The 15,534-nt window shown below is 38.4% G+C and overlaps 1 protein-coding gene and 1 pseudogene across 1 annotated transcript; one reads left to right on the top strand and one right to left on the bottom strand.

Moving 5' to 3' along the window:
- Positions 1 to 12,210: 12,210 nt before the first annotated feature.
- On the bottom strand, positions 12,211 to 12,703 carry LOC142842022 (small ribosomal subunit protein bS21m-like). Its single transcript, XM_075959008.1, has 2 exons — positions 12,556 to 12,703; positions 12,211 to 12,418 (listed from the first exon to the last, which is right to left on the bottom strand). Exons 1-2 carry the CDS (start codon positions 12,642 to 12,644, stop codon positions 12,241 to 12,243), a joined length of 267 nt encoding a protein of 88 aa, XP_075815123.1. The 5' UTR covers positions 12,645 to 12,703; the 3' UTR covers positions 12,211 to 12,240.
- A 1,477-nt stretch (positions 12,704 to 14,180) lies between these two features.
- LOC142842035 (N-lysine methyltransferase KMT5A pseudogene) lies at positions 14,181 to 15,275 on the top strand (annotated as a pseudogene).
- Positions 15,276 to 15,534: the final 259 nt, after the last annotated feature.

Raw genomic sequence — 15,534 nt, 5'->3', positions numbered from 1 at the left:
GGAAAGTATCCTGGAGAGGTTTACTCACTGACGGAGTTAAGTTTTGCCTTTTAACCTTTTGCTCCTGTTCATCAGAGTCTATATTTTCCTCAGGCTTTTTCAATCTGTATACCATTGCCTTCTGTAAGGCCTGAATATCCTGTCCAGTATTCTGCTCCAAAGCCTTCGTCAACGATTTTAAGGTATGAAGTTTGTCTGTTAGAGATAATATCTCACCCTTGTATACAATTTTCATAGCATGCATTGTGACTTCTTGTACTGAAATTCTGTCCATTAATCTTTCATACCCCTTTGATGAAGTCTTATTAATACATTTAGCAGTTTGAATTTTCTCAGGTAATATTTTAGCACCTAAAGACAGCGACTGAAGTTTATGATCCAAATCAGGTGTCCCCTCCTTCAGAGCAGCAAAGCTGTTTTTAATATTAGACTGCACCTTTTCTAAATTTTGCTCAGTTGATGGAGTCATATTAGACAAAGATCTATTCTCCTCCTTGAGAATTTCAAATTCTTTCTTGAGGAGGTTGGTGTCAGTCTGAATTGTTTTTGAAATTACCTCAACTGACTGAAAGTTGTCACTCAAAATAGTTGTGCCATTTCTTAAGCATTCAACCTCTACCCTAAGAATCCTGTATTCATTCTGTAAGGACTGCATCATTTTTCTATTATCAAATCATATTAAAACGAAGCCACCAAAAAAGTAGAATAATAAGCCTCAGGAATATCCAAACCAGTGGAATATCCTCTTGTAAAATCTCAAACATGGTATAATTTAAAAAGCTGCGAAAACATTGAATGATAATGTTTTCCGACATTTTTAAGCAAACCTGTAAATATTTGTATTTAATCGAAAGAAATTTTACCTGTAATGACCATTGCCCATGGCCGGCTGGGGAGGCAGTCGAGCTGAGCTGCACTTTCTGAGCTCCATTCGCTCACTCACTGAGGGCACCTCTGGGCTGTGTGGAGGGTGGGGGGAAGAGGTGCCAGAAGAGAGCTTGCCAGCTCCTGGCAGCCATGCAGCAACCAGTAGCTAGGAGGCAGCTAGCCAAAAAGCCGCACTTCAGGTGCAAATTATGGGCGTGGCTGAACAGAAGATGTAATTAACCAAACCAACTTAATATAATATTCAGCTTTAATAAAAAGAAGAAAGGAAACTTAAAAAACCAGGGATTCAGGAGAGCAGGGACACATAGAGAGGAAACAAGAGCACATGGATGTTTATATTGGCTATGTTTGGCCCCAGGGGGATGCACCTTAAGCAGCATGTGATTGGCTGAAGTCCCCCATCATAAGTAGAAAGTCTATATCAGTAAAATCATACATAAAGAACTTGAAGAAATGTCACACAACCAACTTAACAGCACACATAGATAGGAATTAGAGTAAAAAGCAGCAAATTACCCTTGAGGAATAGATGGCAAAATATCATTAAGGTAAAGAATAAACAATAGAATTGAAACAAAGAATCAATAAGATAAAAATTTAGTCCTTTGAGAAAATCAACATGATAGACAAACCATAAAAATAGTAACAAAAAGCAGAGAGAGAGAGTCCCAAATTAAGAAAATTTTAAAAAGGACATATTAACAGTTATTGAGGAAATACAGAGAAATTTCAGGTCATATTTCAAAAACGTAAGCTCCGCAACACTTGAAAATCTAAAAGAAATGGATAGGTTTTTTGATAAATTTTACTTACCAAAATTTAACAAAACAAGATAAAACATTTAAATAGACATACAAATCCTAAATAAGGAGAAAATATCATTAAAAGTCTCCCAACCAAAGAAGTGTAGTCATGTGATTTCAGCTACAAATTCTATCTTAATTTCAAAGAAGTTATTAGAAAAAAAACACCTCAAATTGTTTTACATAATAGAAACAGAAGGAATATTGCTAAAATCATTTTATTTAGCCAGAATTACAGTGAGGTGGAAACCAAAAATGATGTAAAGAAGAAAAAGGATTACATACCATTCTCTCTTATGAACATTGATACAACAATAAAATACTGGAAGTGAGAACCAAGAACACATCAAAAAATCATGCACCATGACTGTGTAGAATTCATCCTAGCATTGCAGTGATAGTTCAACATACAAAAATCTGTCAATGTTTTCAATTATATAAACAAAAGGAAAAAAATCCTCTCATTAAGCTCTGAAGAAGCATTTGTTAAAATCCAATATTCCTTTATGATAAAGGTTCTTATGGTGACAATGCTATAATTTACATGCCTAATCACAATAAATAAAATTTCCAGTAAATAAATAGCCAGTATCAAACTAATTCAAGAAAAACTCAAAGTAATTCCAATAAAATCAGGGGCAAAAATTCTGTTCACTCTCTTCTTATATTCTCAATAAAGTTCTCGATTTTATAGCTAGAAAAATAATGCAGAAGAAGAACATTGAGAGTATACAAATTGGAAAGCAAGAAGCCAAAATTTATCTAATTGTAGATAATATGATTGTATAAATGACTCCAAAATTTCTACCATGGAACTCCAACCACTGTGAAACATCTTTGGTAATTACCTGGATATAATATAACTCAAAAACTTAATATATCCCTATTATATACAAATAACAAATGGGCTGAGAAAGATATAAGTGAAACAACAATTTACAACAGCCTCAAGTAATATAAAATATCTCGGGCAAACTCTATCCAAAAAATTTCAAAATCCATTTGACAAAAATGTTAAGTTTTAAAGAAATTGATTGGGGGAAATACCAGATATTACATCTACTTTCCTCAAAGACTAATTAAATGTAAAAATGGTGATCTTACCAAAAGAAATCTACAGATTCAAATCAATCTTTATCAAATATTCCATGAAATTCGTCACAGACCTTAAAAAACAACATAAACATTTATGTAAAATAAAGAAAATTCTGGATGAATCATAATCTATGAATTCAAGCTCTATTATAGAGCTTCATAATAAAAATAATTATGTATTGGCATTAAAAACATGACTGTGAATCAATGAATTGAAGACTCTGATATCAATCCACATTTCTACGAGCATGTGATTTTGACTAAGGAGCTAAAATTATTCAATGTATAAATGAACGCATCTTCAATTATTGTGCTGATTTAAATGAATGTTCTTAGGTAGAGAAAGGCAAATGTATTCTTATCTATGATCCTGTGAAAAACTAAAGTCAACGTTGATCAAAGACTTCAAGATAAATCTAGTTACACTGAAAATTATAGAAAATGAAAAATAGCCTTGAATGCATTGTCCCAAAAGTCAATGTTAGGAGAATCCATTGCAGCTCATATTTCAAGAATAAAGACCACACTCCTCTTGTGTCACACACACTTATTCAGCTACTTGTTACTCAAACAAGACACATGCAAAATTTGCTCTTTGTTAGGAGGACTAACCTAAGAAGTAAGATTAAACTAAATAGATGAAGTAATTGAATTAATAATTGTTCCAGTACAAAACCACAGTAACACATTGAAAGAAGAAAAATACACATCTACACATAACAGATTACAGAGCAATCAATTAAGCTTTCTCCCGCTAGGGGCATGGCATGAATAATGCCCGAAAAGGTATCCACTGATACATGCAAATATTTTAATTTGCCAAAATCAGGCAGATGGGTAACATCCATTTGCCACAACGCGTTAGGTTGCAGCCCTCTAGGGTTGACCCCAACATTAAGGGGGTATAAAAAGGTCACACATGAAGAACAGGCTTTAACTATTTCTCTGGCTATCTGTCTGAAAATATGAATTTTTTTTCTAAGGGTATTGGCAGGCACATGCCAAAGCTTATGAAAATCTCGTGCTAATTCTACAGGGTCCGAGACGACCAAAGCTATGGACCGGGTAAGGCAGTCAGCCAAATCATTGGCCTCAGACATGGGTCCTGGAAGCAAAGTATGAGCCCGAATATGTCCAATGAAAAAGGGATTATCTCTTTGTAAAATGCATGCTTGAATTTGACACAAAATATTGGAAACTGTACTTGAATTTCTAACAAATGCAGCCACCTCCAATGAGGCAACAGCATTCACCACATATTTAGAATCTGAAAATAAATTGAAGGGTTCTGAAAATCTTTTAAAAACTTCCAGCACGTTCATACATTCTGTGACTTGCGGGGAATCAGGTCAAAAATCAAGTAAAATGGGATCCCTACCTTGAATTACTATGGCACCTTTGCCAGTTTTGGAGCCATCAGTAAAAACAGTCAAGGCCATATTAATGGGCTTTTTAAAGGTAACCTTAGAAAATACACTAAGTTCCTTTCTACAAAATTTAATAGGGGATGTCTTAGATAATGATTATCAATAAGGTTAGGAAAGGTGCAAACCAAAACAGCCCATTCATTTACTGTAGCTGCCAATGTCTCCACCTGTCCCTTGGTATAGGGAATAATCAATTTATCTGGCATGGTAGCAAAAGATGTTAAACAATGTTTTATCCCCAATACCGCTTGAGAAGCAACCAACTCGGGATAATATTGAATAACCATTGGTACCTGAAGAATTACCATGGATCCACCACAAGGGGCCGTCTTGCCATAGCACTCCAGTAGGGTAATGTGCAGTTTTTAAGATGCATAAGAATATGGGCAAATCAGGATCGACTCGGCACAATTGTGCCTTAGTCATTGCTTTCTCCACCTGTTTTAAAGCCTTTTCAGCCAAGGGGGTCAAAGTTCTGTTCGAATTAACATTTGGATCACCTTCCAAAATAGAAACCAAGGGCAACAACTTTGCCCGGGGGATGTTTAAATACCCCCTAATCCAATTAATATCCCCCAATAATTGTTGAAAATCATTAAGTGTCCTCAAATGATGGGTGCGAATGGAAACCTTTTGAGGGGTCACCGTCAAAGGGGATATAACTGCCCCCAGAAATTTTATAGCAGTAGTCTGTTGGATCTTATCTGGTGCCAAGACCAGGCCCCAACATGTAGAAAAAATGAAAATAGATCTACATCCATCTCCATGTACCAAACTTAAGTTTAAATGAGCCAAAGGCCTCAGCATATAAAAATTATGTTGAACCTCACAGAGAAAAATTTTTGAAGCACATTTTGCCACATCTCAAACACAGCCTTAGTGGCACAAACATTGTGAGAAACCATAAAATATATCTCCTGAATTGAGAAACTTTTGTATAACAAGGCTATATAGTGGGAAAAGATCTTTACTTATTATAAACCCATTTTAAAAATATAAGAACTCAGGAAATTAGTTATTAAAAATTTAATCCAAAAATATTTATTACAGACCTAAACTGAAAACTCTCAAACAAACTAAAAATGACTGACATTTAAAAAATTTTTCCTTTAGCCCTCAGAGAAATGCAAACCAAAACTCTGAGACTTTATCTTATCCTTGTAGAAATGACCAAGATTAAAAATTATTGTTAACAATTTATACTTAAGAAAATGTGGGTAAAGAAAAAACTCTATTGCTGGAAGTGTAAACTGGTGCTGAAAGTGTAAACTGACAGTCACCTTTGGGTCACACATAGTATTGAAAAACCTGGATGAATCCAGACTCTCCCAGCAGCGAGAGAAGAACCAAAAATCCAGGGCTAGCCGCTTCAGCGACCCTGCCCTAGGAACCAGCCAGAAGACAAAGCCAGACCTGTAATCCTGACAACAATCCTGAGAAATAGTGAGTTTCCTCCTTGTGATTATCAGCTTGCTGTTTTAGGAACTAACAGATTACGACCTTGGGAGTGGTCCCAAGGCAACCACCTGTGGATTTTTTGGAATTTATGACCCTTTTGGACCTCTGGGCCGTGGCCTCCTTTTTTAAAAAGTCTTTCTCCTGGTACTCGGGGTTGAACTCCTCCCCCGCCAACCAAGGACATGTGTGCAACCTCACCAAGGATGGTCTCCTGTGAGCCATGCAGGGGCCCGCGCCATCCCAAGACCCGAGTGAGAGTTTCCCCAGCATTGGGAGTCTCCCACTATGTCTATTTATTTAAAATTAGGCAAATATCTACCTCAAAACTTAGCAATACCCTTTTTGGGCCTAAATACAGAGTTGTTTAATCACAAGAACAGGCGCTCAGCCGCTCAGCCTTGCTTGGAGGCTTGGCTGAGCAGAGTGGCTGGGCCCGACCATTTAAGCTGGTGAGCCTTACCACAGTTGTGCCGTGCTTCTATGCCCTGAGCCCATGCTGGGAGTGGCCCAGCGTTCTAGCCTGTGGGTCCTCAAGGCAGGTCCTGTATTTGCAGCTTTGCATCTTGGAGCCACAGCTGTTCACATTTTACAAAATCTGGAGGCCTCGGTAACTCAAACCAGAAGAATATAATTCCCTTCCTTAGCATATCTTGTTTAGCGGCCAGATCTCTACCAAGCCTATCATAGAATGACACATTAAGATTACCAGAGGCGGCTTTCTCCAGCTCTTCCTCCTCCTGAGGGTCTAACTCCTCCTCAGATCGATCCAGGCCCGCAAATTCCTCGAGCACTGGATAGAGGGGACATTCCCTCTTCTCATTAACCTCCCTTTTAGGGAGAATTCTATCAGGATCCTTTTCTTTTACTTTTTTTCTTTCAGGCCTATTCAAGTTTCCTCCCTTTGAATCTGAATCTGAAAAACTGTTCTTGTGTTTAATTTGGGCCTTTTGCCCCTCTCTCGGAATGTCCACATTGTTCCCCGTTCTGAGGTTGCGACCAGACTTACAGCAGTGCAACCAGAGACAGCAGGCTAGTACAAACACCACAAACACCATGAACATGAGACCAAACACCCAAGAACCCACTCCCGCAAACAGCATACTTGGGGAGACTGAAACCAGCATACTGGGAGAAACTTACCGATGTCGCCACTCCACGTGTTGAGTTCAGAATCCTCTAAGGCCCTTCGCCTGGCGACCGAAGTTCCCAGGTTTCTGGCACCAGCTGTGGCGGACTTCTTGACCGGTGACGGAAGAACGACCACCACACTAGGATTCCACTCAGATCACGCTTTAATGGTCACCCTTGATTGATGGGTAGCAGGAAAGGAGGGGGCAAGAAAGCGAGGGACAGGGAGCAAAGGGGCAGGGAGCGAAGGGGAGAGGCAGCAGGAAGCGAAGGGGAGCAGGAAACGAAGGGAAGGGGCTCACTTAGGCAGCCGCTTAAATAGGGAATTGGCACACGAGTCGCCCTGTGATTGGCTGCCACCAACAGCTGACACCAGACCGCATCGGGATAGGCTCAAGAATCCACATCCACCGCGCATGCAGGAAGCAGGGAGCGCAGCTCTCAGTGAATAGCCAAATATGGAGTTGTTTGTAACCAACAAGACAGGATGTCAGCTCCATCTTGTAATGGCGATCCTGTCCGGCTCACTACATTTATTCACTGAACAATAAAAGCTACATGAAGACAAAAGGCCCTCCCACACCAGGTCACTGTAAGTTGTAGGTCATCCTGGTCTACAGAGTGAGTGTGAGGACAGCCAAAGATACACAGAGAAACCATGTCTCCAAAAAAAAAAACATAAAAAAAAAACAAATGAAAAAGGAGTTTCAGTATATTTGAATATAATTTTCTGATGTAAACCCTGGAGTCATTGAAACATGGACAGATGAAAGTATTCTGATTGTGCAATTTTAAACAACATTCCACCCAGCCACTTAATAACTCAAAGCAAAGCAAATGCACAAGATATTCATGAACACATGATGAATACATCCCAATTACAGATGAGATCTTTCATGACAACCCTGGAGAAACACCAAACTCTTTTGGCTATGTTCATGATATTTCTCTATCTTCCGAACACAGTCTACGAACGTTCTGGACTACTGGCATTCACAAGGACAAGCTTGGAGAACTCAACTGGAGTCAGCTCTCATCCCTAATATATATATATATATATTCAGCTCCATACAGGAAATATATATATAGCATGGAGCTGACAATTGGATACATTTATGTGGTTGTCGTGCCTGTAGTGGTAGGCTCAAAACCTGAATTGAATTTACCGATCCTGATCCCAATGCTTATTGCAACGTGAAGCAGGGATTGGAATTTGAACCTAACCCCAATGTGATAAAACATGGTCTGTTGACTCCCATGCGATACCTGCTTCTTTCTTCACGGAGAAAGAGTGATAAAGAGGTGGTATATGGAAAGTGGGTAGAGTGATCTGGAAGACAGAAGATAATTTGTAGCAAAATATGGATGGTATGGGTGTAAGGGGAGATAGGGAGAGAAAAGTTAGAAGGGAAGGGGGGGACTTGGAGAAACAGGAGGATTGGGATAAAGGAAGGTTGTACAGGGGAGCACGGAACCACAGTTCTTAGTTAAGGGAGACAATTTAGGGAGGGCAAGAGACTTGACCCTAGAGTGGCTCCCAGGAGACAGCCAGAAATGAAGAAGCAGCCACAGCCTACAAATATTCTTTGGCTCTGCTTCGTGAGTGCTGGGATTAAGGCATTTTCCTCCTTCAGATTGATGATGTTGGACAGCACCCAAATTTGAGAAAAATCACATTATCCATCAAGCTCAGTCTCATCTGTGAAATGGCTTAAATTGTTGCTGAACACAGAAAAGAATACCGCACTTACCCTGTGGTTAATAACATTGAGATTTTGCCTCTGAGTCAAGAGATTTACTTGTCTTGCATGAGGACAATAAATAGCAATAGTCTTTTGCAGGTATTTCTCAGACTATATTCAAAGAAATTTGGTAACCTTGCATTAGGTAATAGCTCCCGTGGCTAAGCCATTTCCATGGCTTTATTGTTGATTGGAATTGGAAATTCACTTAAAATGTGGGTTCACATTAAAAGGTGTACAATAGTATGACTTCAGAACCTTAAAATACTCAAGTATACCACTGCTACTCAGCTGTTCTCTGCTTCTTGAGCCACTGATATGAGTAGAGAGTGTTTGACCAGGGTTCGCATACAGCCATTATAACCTAAGAGTCTATCATTATATTGTAAACATGCTAAACCAACCACATTCACTCATGTTCTCTAACTCTATCCTCCTTTCGTTTATCAGAACCTCTTTCTGAGGTGTAACTATTTTTATACCCCTTATACCACATTTAAATACTATAGAGTCCAGCACACATGTAAGTGAAAGCATCCCTTTCATGGCCATTCTGGTACACTAATGAGCACTTAGATATATATCTCGCATATTTCCCAAATAGAGACATTAGTTGTGTGCCTCTGAATCAATCATCCCATTGTAATTCAACAGGAAAAAAAATGTGCTTCATACTCTTTGTTTAATGTGAACTTGACCCCAAGGTCAAGCTACAAATTAGTAGAAAAAATTGATGAGTGGATAAATGTTCACATATGAAGAAACACTGATAGACAATAAGGAACAGAATAATACATATCTTCAATTAAATGGTGCACACACACACAAGGACATGTACAGGAGATAAAAAATGATACCTAGCTCAAAAGCTCACATGCTCACATATATTCTTTGCCTTTGATAAATGATGGTGAAAATTTTCTTGAGATTCTTAATATGTTGCCTTCTTTTCCTTGGGAAAAGCTTATATTACTCTCAGATAAAGTCTACCCTTGCCAAGTCATAAATATACAGAGGCAAGTTGTTCAATGTTGAGATCTATAGAAAAAGAACATTTTTTTCTTTGATAACATGACATCTTTACTATTTACCAACCTACGTCAATGAGGCCTCTTTTTCTGACAAGTTTTCTTTACTCAAAATATTAGGTCTCAATAGAGACGTGTTATTTAATTTAATGTCCTTAAGTGATAATCTGTTCCTGTCATAATTGAAGAACTGTGGATGCCAGAATGCAGGAAGAAGGATACTGATGTCCATGGGAAGAAAATAAATACTGTGCATGGTATGTAAAATAAATAAATGAATCTAATATAGAAAAAGGAATAGATAACCATGGTTGAGCAGGGTAGATATAACTCTTTTTTATCACTAAACTATAACTGATGCTTAATTATACAACTCTGGATACTTGTGTCTGTATGTGTTTTATATTGTAAGCACATCTTGGTTTTTGGTTTCATCTTAAAACTTGGAGAGAGCTGATAGTAAATATATCACCATATAACCACTACATACAAGAATCACAGTGTGATACCTTCTGTTTATCTGAAGCTTGGCTTCCTCCCCAGAAGACACACATAAAATGATTTCGCACCTGCCATTATATGGATTTGTGAAGTCAAACCCTATCTTAGTCAATAATTAGGCCCCATGCTACCCATTATTCCAACCATGATTTCCCTGCATCTTCACTAAGAAGGCTATTTAGCGATGAAATTTCATGGATGGAAAGATTTTAAAATTTTGAACATTACTGTACTCCAGAGAAAGTAGGAGTGAATTGTCACAAATTAAAATAGATCAGGTGTTTCAGCACACAACTTTCTTAAGTAAGCTATAAACTCCTACTATTCCACATGTTCTCAAAAGTATCCCACACAAGTTTGAATGTCTCTGCTTCTACCTGTGTTCTCCCTGACACATGGTACAGCAATTTTACAACATGGTGCTGCACATTCACAATCGCTAGCGTAGAATCAGGCCTAACCAGTATTTCAAGCTAGAGGGCACCCTTCACATTGTATTGATAATGGACATGGACATGCTGTTGGCTTGCAGAAACGTTGTCTTTCATTTTCTTTTTGTATGAACTCAATCTTAAATTTATTTGAAGGATGACACTTGAAAATCTGAAAAAAAATAGAGAGAAAGGTAGTAAAGAAAGTATGAAGGAAAAAAAAACAAAAAAGAAAAAGGCCAGGTGGAACAGTATATAATCAGACATGTAAAGGATTAGGAGAGAATAAGAGATGCTCAATGATGTAAAGTGGTCAGAAGGAAAGAAGGTAGGAAAGAAGAAGCAAAGAAAGCCAAAGGTTGGAGTCTGTAAAATGTTTCATTAAAATTATTTAAGGAAATATATATATATATATATATATATATATATATATATGTGTGTGTGTGTGTGTGTGTGTGTGTGTGTGTGTGTGTGTGTGTGTGTGTATACACATATATACACATATATATACATATATATATATACACACACATATATATACGTATATATATATGGATCAAGAACTGATAAATGTATTAATATATATTTAATAGCTATATAATCATAACAAAAATAGGAAAAGCGTCATGACTCTGCTATGAATTGAAGATAGTTGGTTTTGTAGACACATATGGAAAGGATTTTGTTGTATTTTTTATCACATAAAGGAAGCACTATTAGTATTTAATGAATGACTATGATATGCTGTAGGACTCCCCTCTGTATCATGTGAGTGTGTTTTATTATAATTGGTTAAAAATGAGGCCATTTTGGCCTATGGCAGGGCATAAAAAATTTAAGCAAGACAATTAAACTGAATAAGGAAAATGCAAATCAGGCAGATAAAATATAACCACTCAAGAAGCAAGATATGAGATAACAAACCATGCATCCTGTCATAAGATGTAAAATAATACGAATAGTTTAATTTAATATGTAATTGCTTGCTAGGAATATACCTGAGTGGATGGGCAAACAATACCGTAAGTATGGAGCTTTTACAGGATTATTCTCGTTTGGGTGGCCAGTCAGAAAACGTGCAGTCTATATTTATAGTTTTATTTCCTTTGAGAGATTGTTTCTTTGAGTCACAGAATGTCTAACCTTGTTTTTTCTTTCTTCGTTTTTTTTCTTTTTTCTTACATCTTTGTGAAGTGTAACTAAATATGTTAGTTGAGGCTTCCTGGTGTTTCATTCACATGCTTTAGCATATTTATTGCCAGTTTTTTTTTAATTTGATAAGTTTTTTATACTGGTAATATTTTGTAAGCATCGAGAGTACATTTGGTCATATCTTGAAGGATTTGTTATACACAAGACTTGAGATAAACAATTTAAGAACATAGTTTTAAAAATTCTCATTTAGAAAAGAAGCATGGAATGCTTTAAGCTCCAAGGTTAGAGGACAGAAAAACAAGGAGCTATTGAAACCCAGGTTATGAGGAATAGGAGGGTTTAGAGAGGTCGTAAACACTCAGACACACTCTTTGCGACATTTGTAGTCAATTAATATTGGATCTCTGCTAAGAAGATAAGAAGAAAACTTAGGCAAATTCCAAGATTGAATGAATTCTTACATATACTTCTGAATTTCTATAATTTTTCTTTTCTTTTTTTCCACGTGTGATCGAGTTTATTGTAGAGAAAGTTAACAGAGACGTGGTTGTGTAAGAACAGTCAGACACAGAACTAACGTGGGCTTAGCAGCCCAGCCATGGGTCTTCCCGGTTCTTCCGCATCAAGAAGTTAATCTTTCGAGCCATTTCCATGTTGTAGATCCTCCGGCATGTTTTATAGCTCCCCCGCTGGCGGCGGCAGCAGGGCTTCTCATAGAAACACCGCTGCTTTATGACCTCAGTAAGCCTGTCACTAGTGAGGCTTCGAGAAGGAAACCTGGAGCCGCCAGAGTGCCAGGCAAGCGTCGTGCCAACGCAGTAGTCCCAAGATTATAATCCAGCTCACGGGGAGTCCACACCTCCTCTGGAGGCACCTGAACACACATGGCATAGGTATACATACACCTGTTCAGGGGCCTGTATGCACCTTCCACGTTCCCCTCCTGAACCATCACAGTCCTGGCAATGAACTTCAGGTGTTTAGCCATGGCCTCGCTTTCAAATCTTCATTCTTCGGGACCTACAGGCTGCGGCTTTAGCATTAGGACTCCAGCTATAATTTTTCTTTACTACTGAATCTGGTCAACAGAAAAACTAGGAGACCCTGCTTTCAGAATAAAATACTCAAGTATAACAATGTACATAAGCTTTTCCCTGCTTATATATGTTTTGAGCCAACTCTCTTCCTGTTTCTTTAAAGAAAAAATAACAATATTATGCCCTCTGCATGTGTGTGACAGTTGTATAGCTTTTCTGTAGGTACATCCCCAAGAAATGGAGACAGAACTTGTCTCTGGACAAGAACTGAATTTTTGGTTCCTATTTCCCATGCTGAGGAAACTCTTCAAGCTTTGATACAGGGATAGACCCTTGGTACTAACCTCAATGTAATAATCCAGTCTATGCTGACAGACAGGGGTTCTTGGCTTATTTGGAAAGGTGGAAGAGTTGGGATTAGACATGCAGGATGTGGGCAAAGAGAATATCAACCTAAAAGTTATACTGTGAAAATTATGGATGATATGTAAAATAAATGAAAGGAAAAATGAAGACTATCAATATGTTGAGGATAGATATGTCTATTTTATGATTGTTGGGCTATAACCTGTGTTAAACTCAATTATCTTTCAGTATATTTTCTGTGTGTTACTTCCATCATGTGTGCAGTTTTCTTTTTATTAAAACTTGAATAGTGCTAATAGTATATGTGTCACCCTACATCTAATATAAAACAGAATCGCTGTGTTATGACTTCTAAATTTTGGGCATTTTCTTTCTCTCTTGAGGACAGACAAGCAATGCTTTCTTTCTTGCCATTTTATGGACTTGGTGAAACTAAACCTATGTTATAAGTATACCATTTGCTATGCATTACTGTACTTGGAATCAGGCAGTATCTTCACCAGGAAGGCTCAGCAGATATGGAAAATCATAAATTGAAGGCTTTGTAGGTTTGAACCTTGCAATTCTATGATAGAATTTGAGGTTGTGGGGCTGAAATGCCACATAATTAAAAATGGATCAGATATTTCAGCATTTAAATATGTTAGATAAGCAACAGATTCATTTAAATCTGAACACATGGGACACTTCCTACTCCACAGCTATAAAAACACTCCACCACAGCATGGTAGTCTCTGTCTTCATTTAGGTTCACCCTGAAAGTCAGCAGAGTGTTTTTGCTATTGATACTACAAATGTGGTAGTAAAACCAAAAGCTCCATCTGCAATCAAACCTATAAGAATCCCTTTACATTATATTATTAATGGTGATGGTTTTTTTTTTTTTGTTTGTTTGTTTGCAGAAAAATTATCTGTAGTGTAATTGGTCTGTGAAATCAATCTTCGGCTGTCATAAAGGTAGACATTTACAAAAGAAAAGAGAAAAGATGAACGAAAGGAAGAAAAAGGAAAAAAGAGAGAAAGAAGAGAAAGAACGAAAGAAAGAAATGAAAGGTTTACGAAAAATGAGAGGGATGGGAGTCTGGCAGAAGCGCAACTGGTTACCGGTTCTACTGCAGGCCATGAGCAAAGCAGTTGCCATGAGGCACTGCAGGGCCTTCCCTGGTGTGCTATGGCGGCGCTGGTGGCAGCGGCAGCAACAGCAGCTGAGGAAGCGGCAGTACTCGTGGCCAGGCCGCCAGAAAGGCAATGGCTCTGGCTGCACTGACATGGGGCTATCTGGGGTTCAGGAGAAAATGTTTGCGGGGCAGTCAAAGATCAATGCCTACATGAAGCCAAACAAGTGCTTAGGAATGTGCTACCCTTTTCAGGAAGAGAACTCAGTTGTACATTACGAGGTCAAATGCCAGGGGAAACCGTTATCTGCAATCTCCAGGAAGCCAAAAGAGGAAAGAAATGCTGGAAATATGATCCAAAGTTCCGTGAAGTCCGATGAACAGAAGATAGAAGATGTCAGGAGAGGTCCCATGGCATCTTTTCCAAACCAAAAAACCGAAGCAGCAGATCCCCCACAAACTCCACCCTCATCATGTGATTCTATCAATACAGTGGCTCCCAAGCAGGCCCTGAAAAAACACCTCAAGGGCAAGCAGGCCCCTAAGAAAAAATTTCAAGGGAAAACACATCAGAAGAGAAAACTGACAGATTTACACCCAGTGCGAAGGAGCTCCAGGAAGAGCAAAGCTGAGCTACAGTACGAAGAAAAGAAAAAAATTGATGAACTGATTGAGAGCGGGAAGGAAGAAGGCTTAAAGGTTGAACTCATTGATGGAAAAGGCCGGGGTGTAATTGCTACGAAGCAGTTCTCCCAGGGAGACTTTGTGGTAGAATACCATGGGGACCTTCTAGAGATCACCGATGCCAGGAAGAGGGAGGCTCTGTATGCTCAAGACCCCTCCATAGGCTGCTACATGTACTATTTTCAGTATCGGAGCAAAACCTACTGCGTGGATGCCACTCGAGAAACTAATCGCCTCGGAAGGCTGATCAATCATAGTAGGTATGGGAATTGCAAGACCAAACTTCATGACATTGATAGTGTGCCTCACCTCATCCTCATTGCCTCCCGCGACATTGCAGCTGGGGAAGAGATCCTGTTCGACTATGGTGACCGCAGCAAGGCCTCCATTGAGGCTTATCCTTGGCTGAAGCATTAACCATGTGGCATCCCTGTCTCCCTACCACCCTGCCTTCTTCTTCAAAGGAAAAATGACCTCAATCTGAAATGATTTTTTTAAACACACTTACTCTTACCTAAAAAATTCAGATGTTTTCAAAAAGTCTATTAAAGATGGATTTTCATGTAGCATTTAAATATCTCCTACAGGTTTTCAAGGTGGACTTGAACAGATGGCCCTGTATTATGAAAAGTTTTTTTTGAATTTTTTTTTATTGAGAAAAGGAAAAAAACACAAG

This window comes from Microtus pennsylvanicus, chromosome Y (assembly GCF_037038515.1).
Source record: "Microtus pennsylvanicus isolate mMicPen1 chromosome Y, mMicPen1.hap1, whole genome shotgun sequence".
In the NCBI taxonomy this organism is placed as follows: domain Eukaryota; kingdom Metazoa; phylum Chordata; class Mammalia; order Rodentia; family Cricetidae; genus Microtus; species Microtus pennsylvanicus.
Note: the sequence above shows the minus strand (reverse complement) of the source record. Positions and strands in the feature narration are given on the sequence as shown.

What these genes read in the sequence shown, in the direction of transcription:
- LOC142842022 (XM_075959008.1), bottom strand. Translation starts at nt 12,644, where the DNA reads ATGGCTAAACACCTGAAGTTCATTGCCAGGACTGTGATGGTTCAGGAG. An exon ending in AGGCCCCTGAACAGGTGTAT is followed by an intron (nt 12,419 to 12,555) that starts GTATACCTATGC and finishes TCCTTCTCGAAG; the next exon opens with CCTCACTAGTGACAGGCTTA.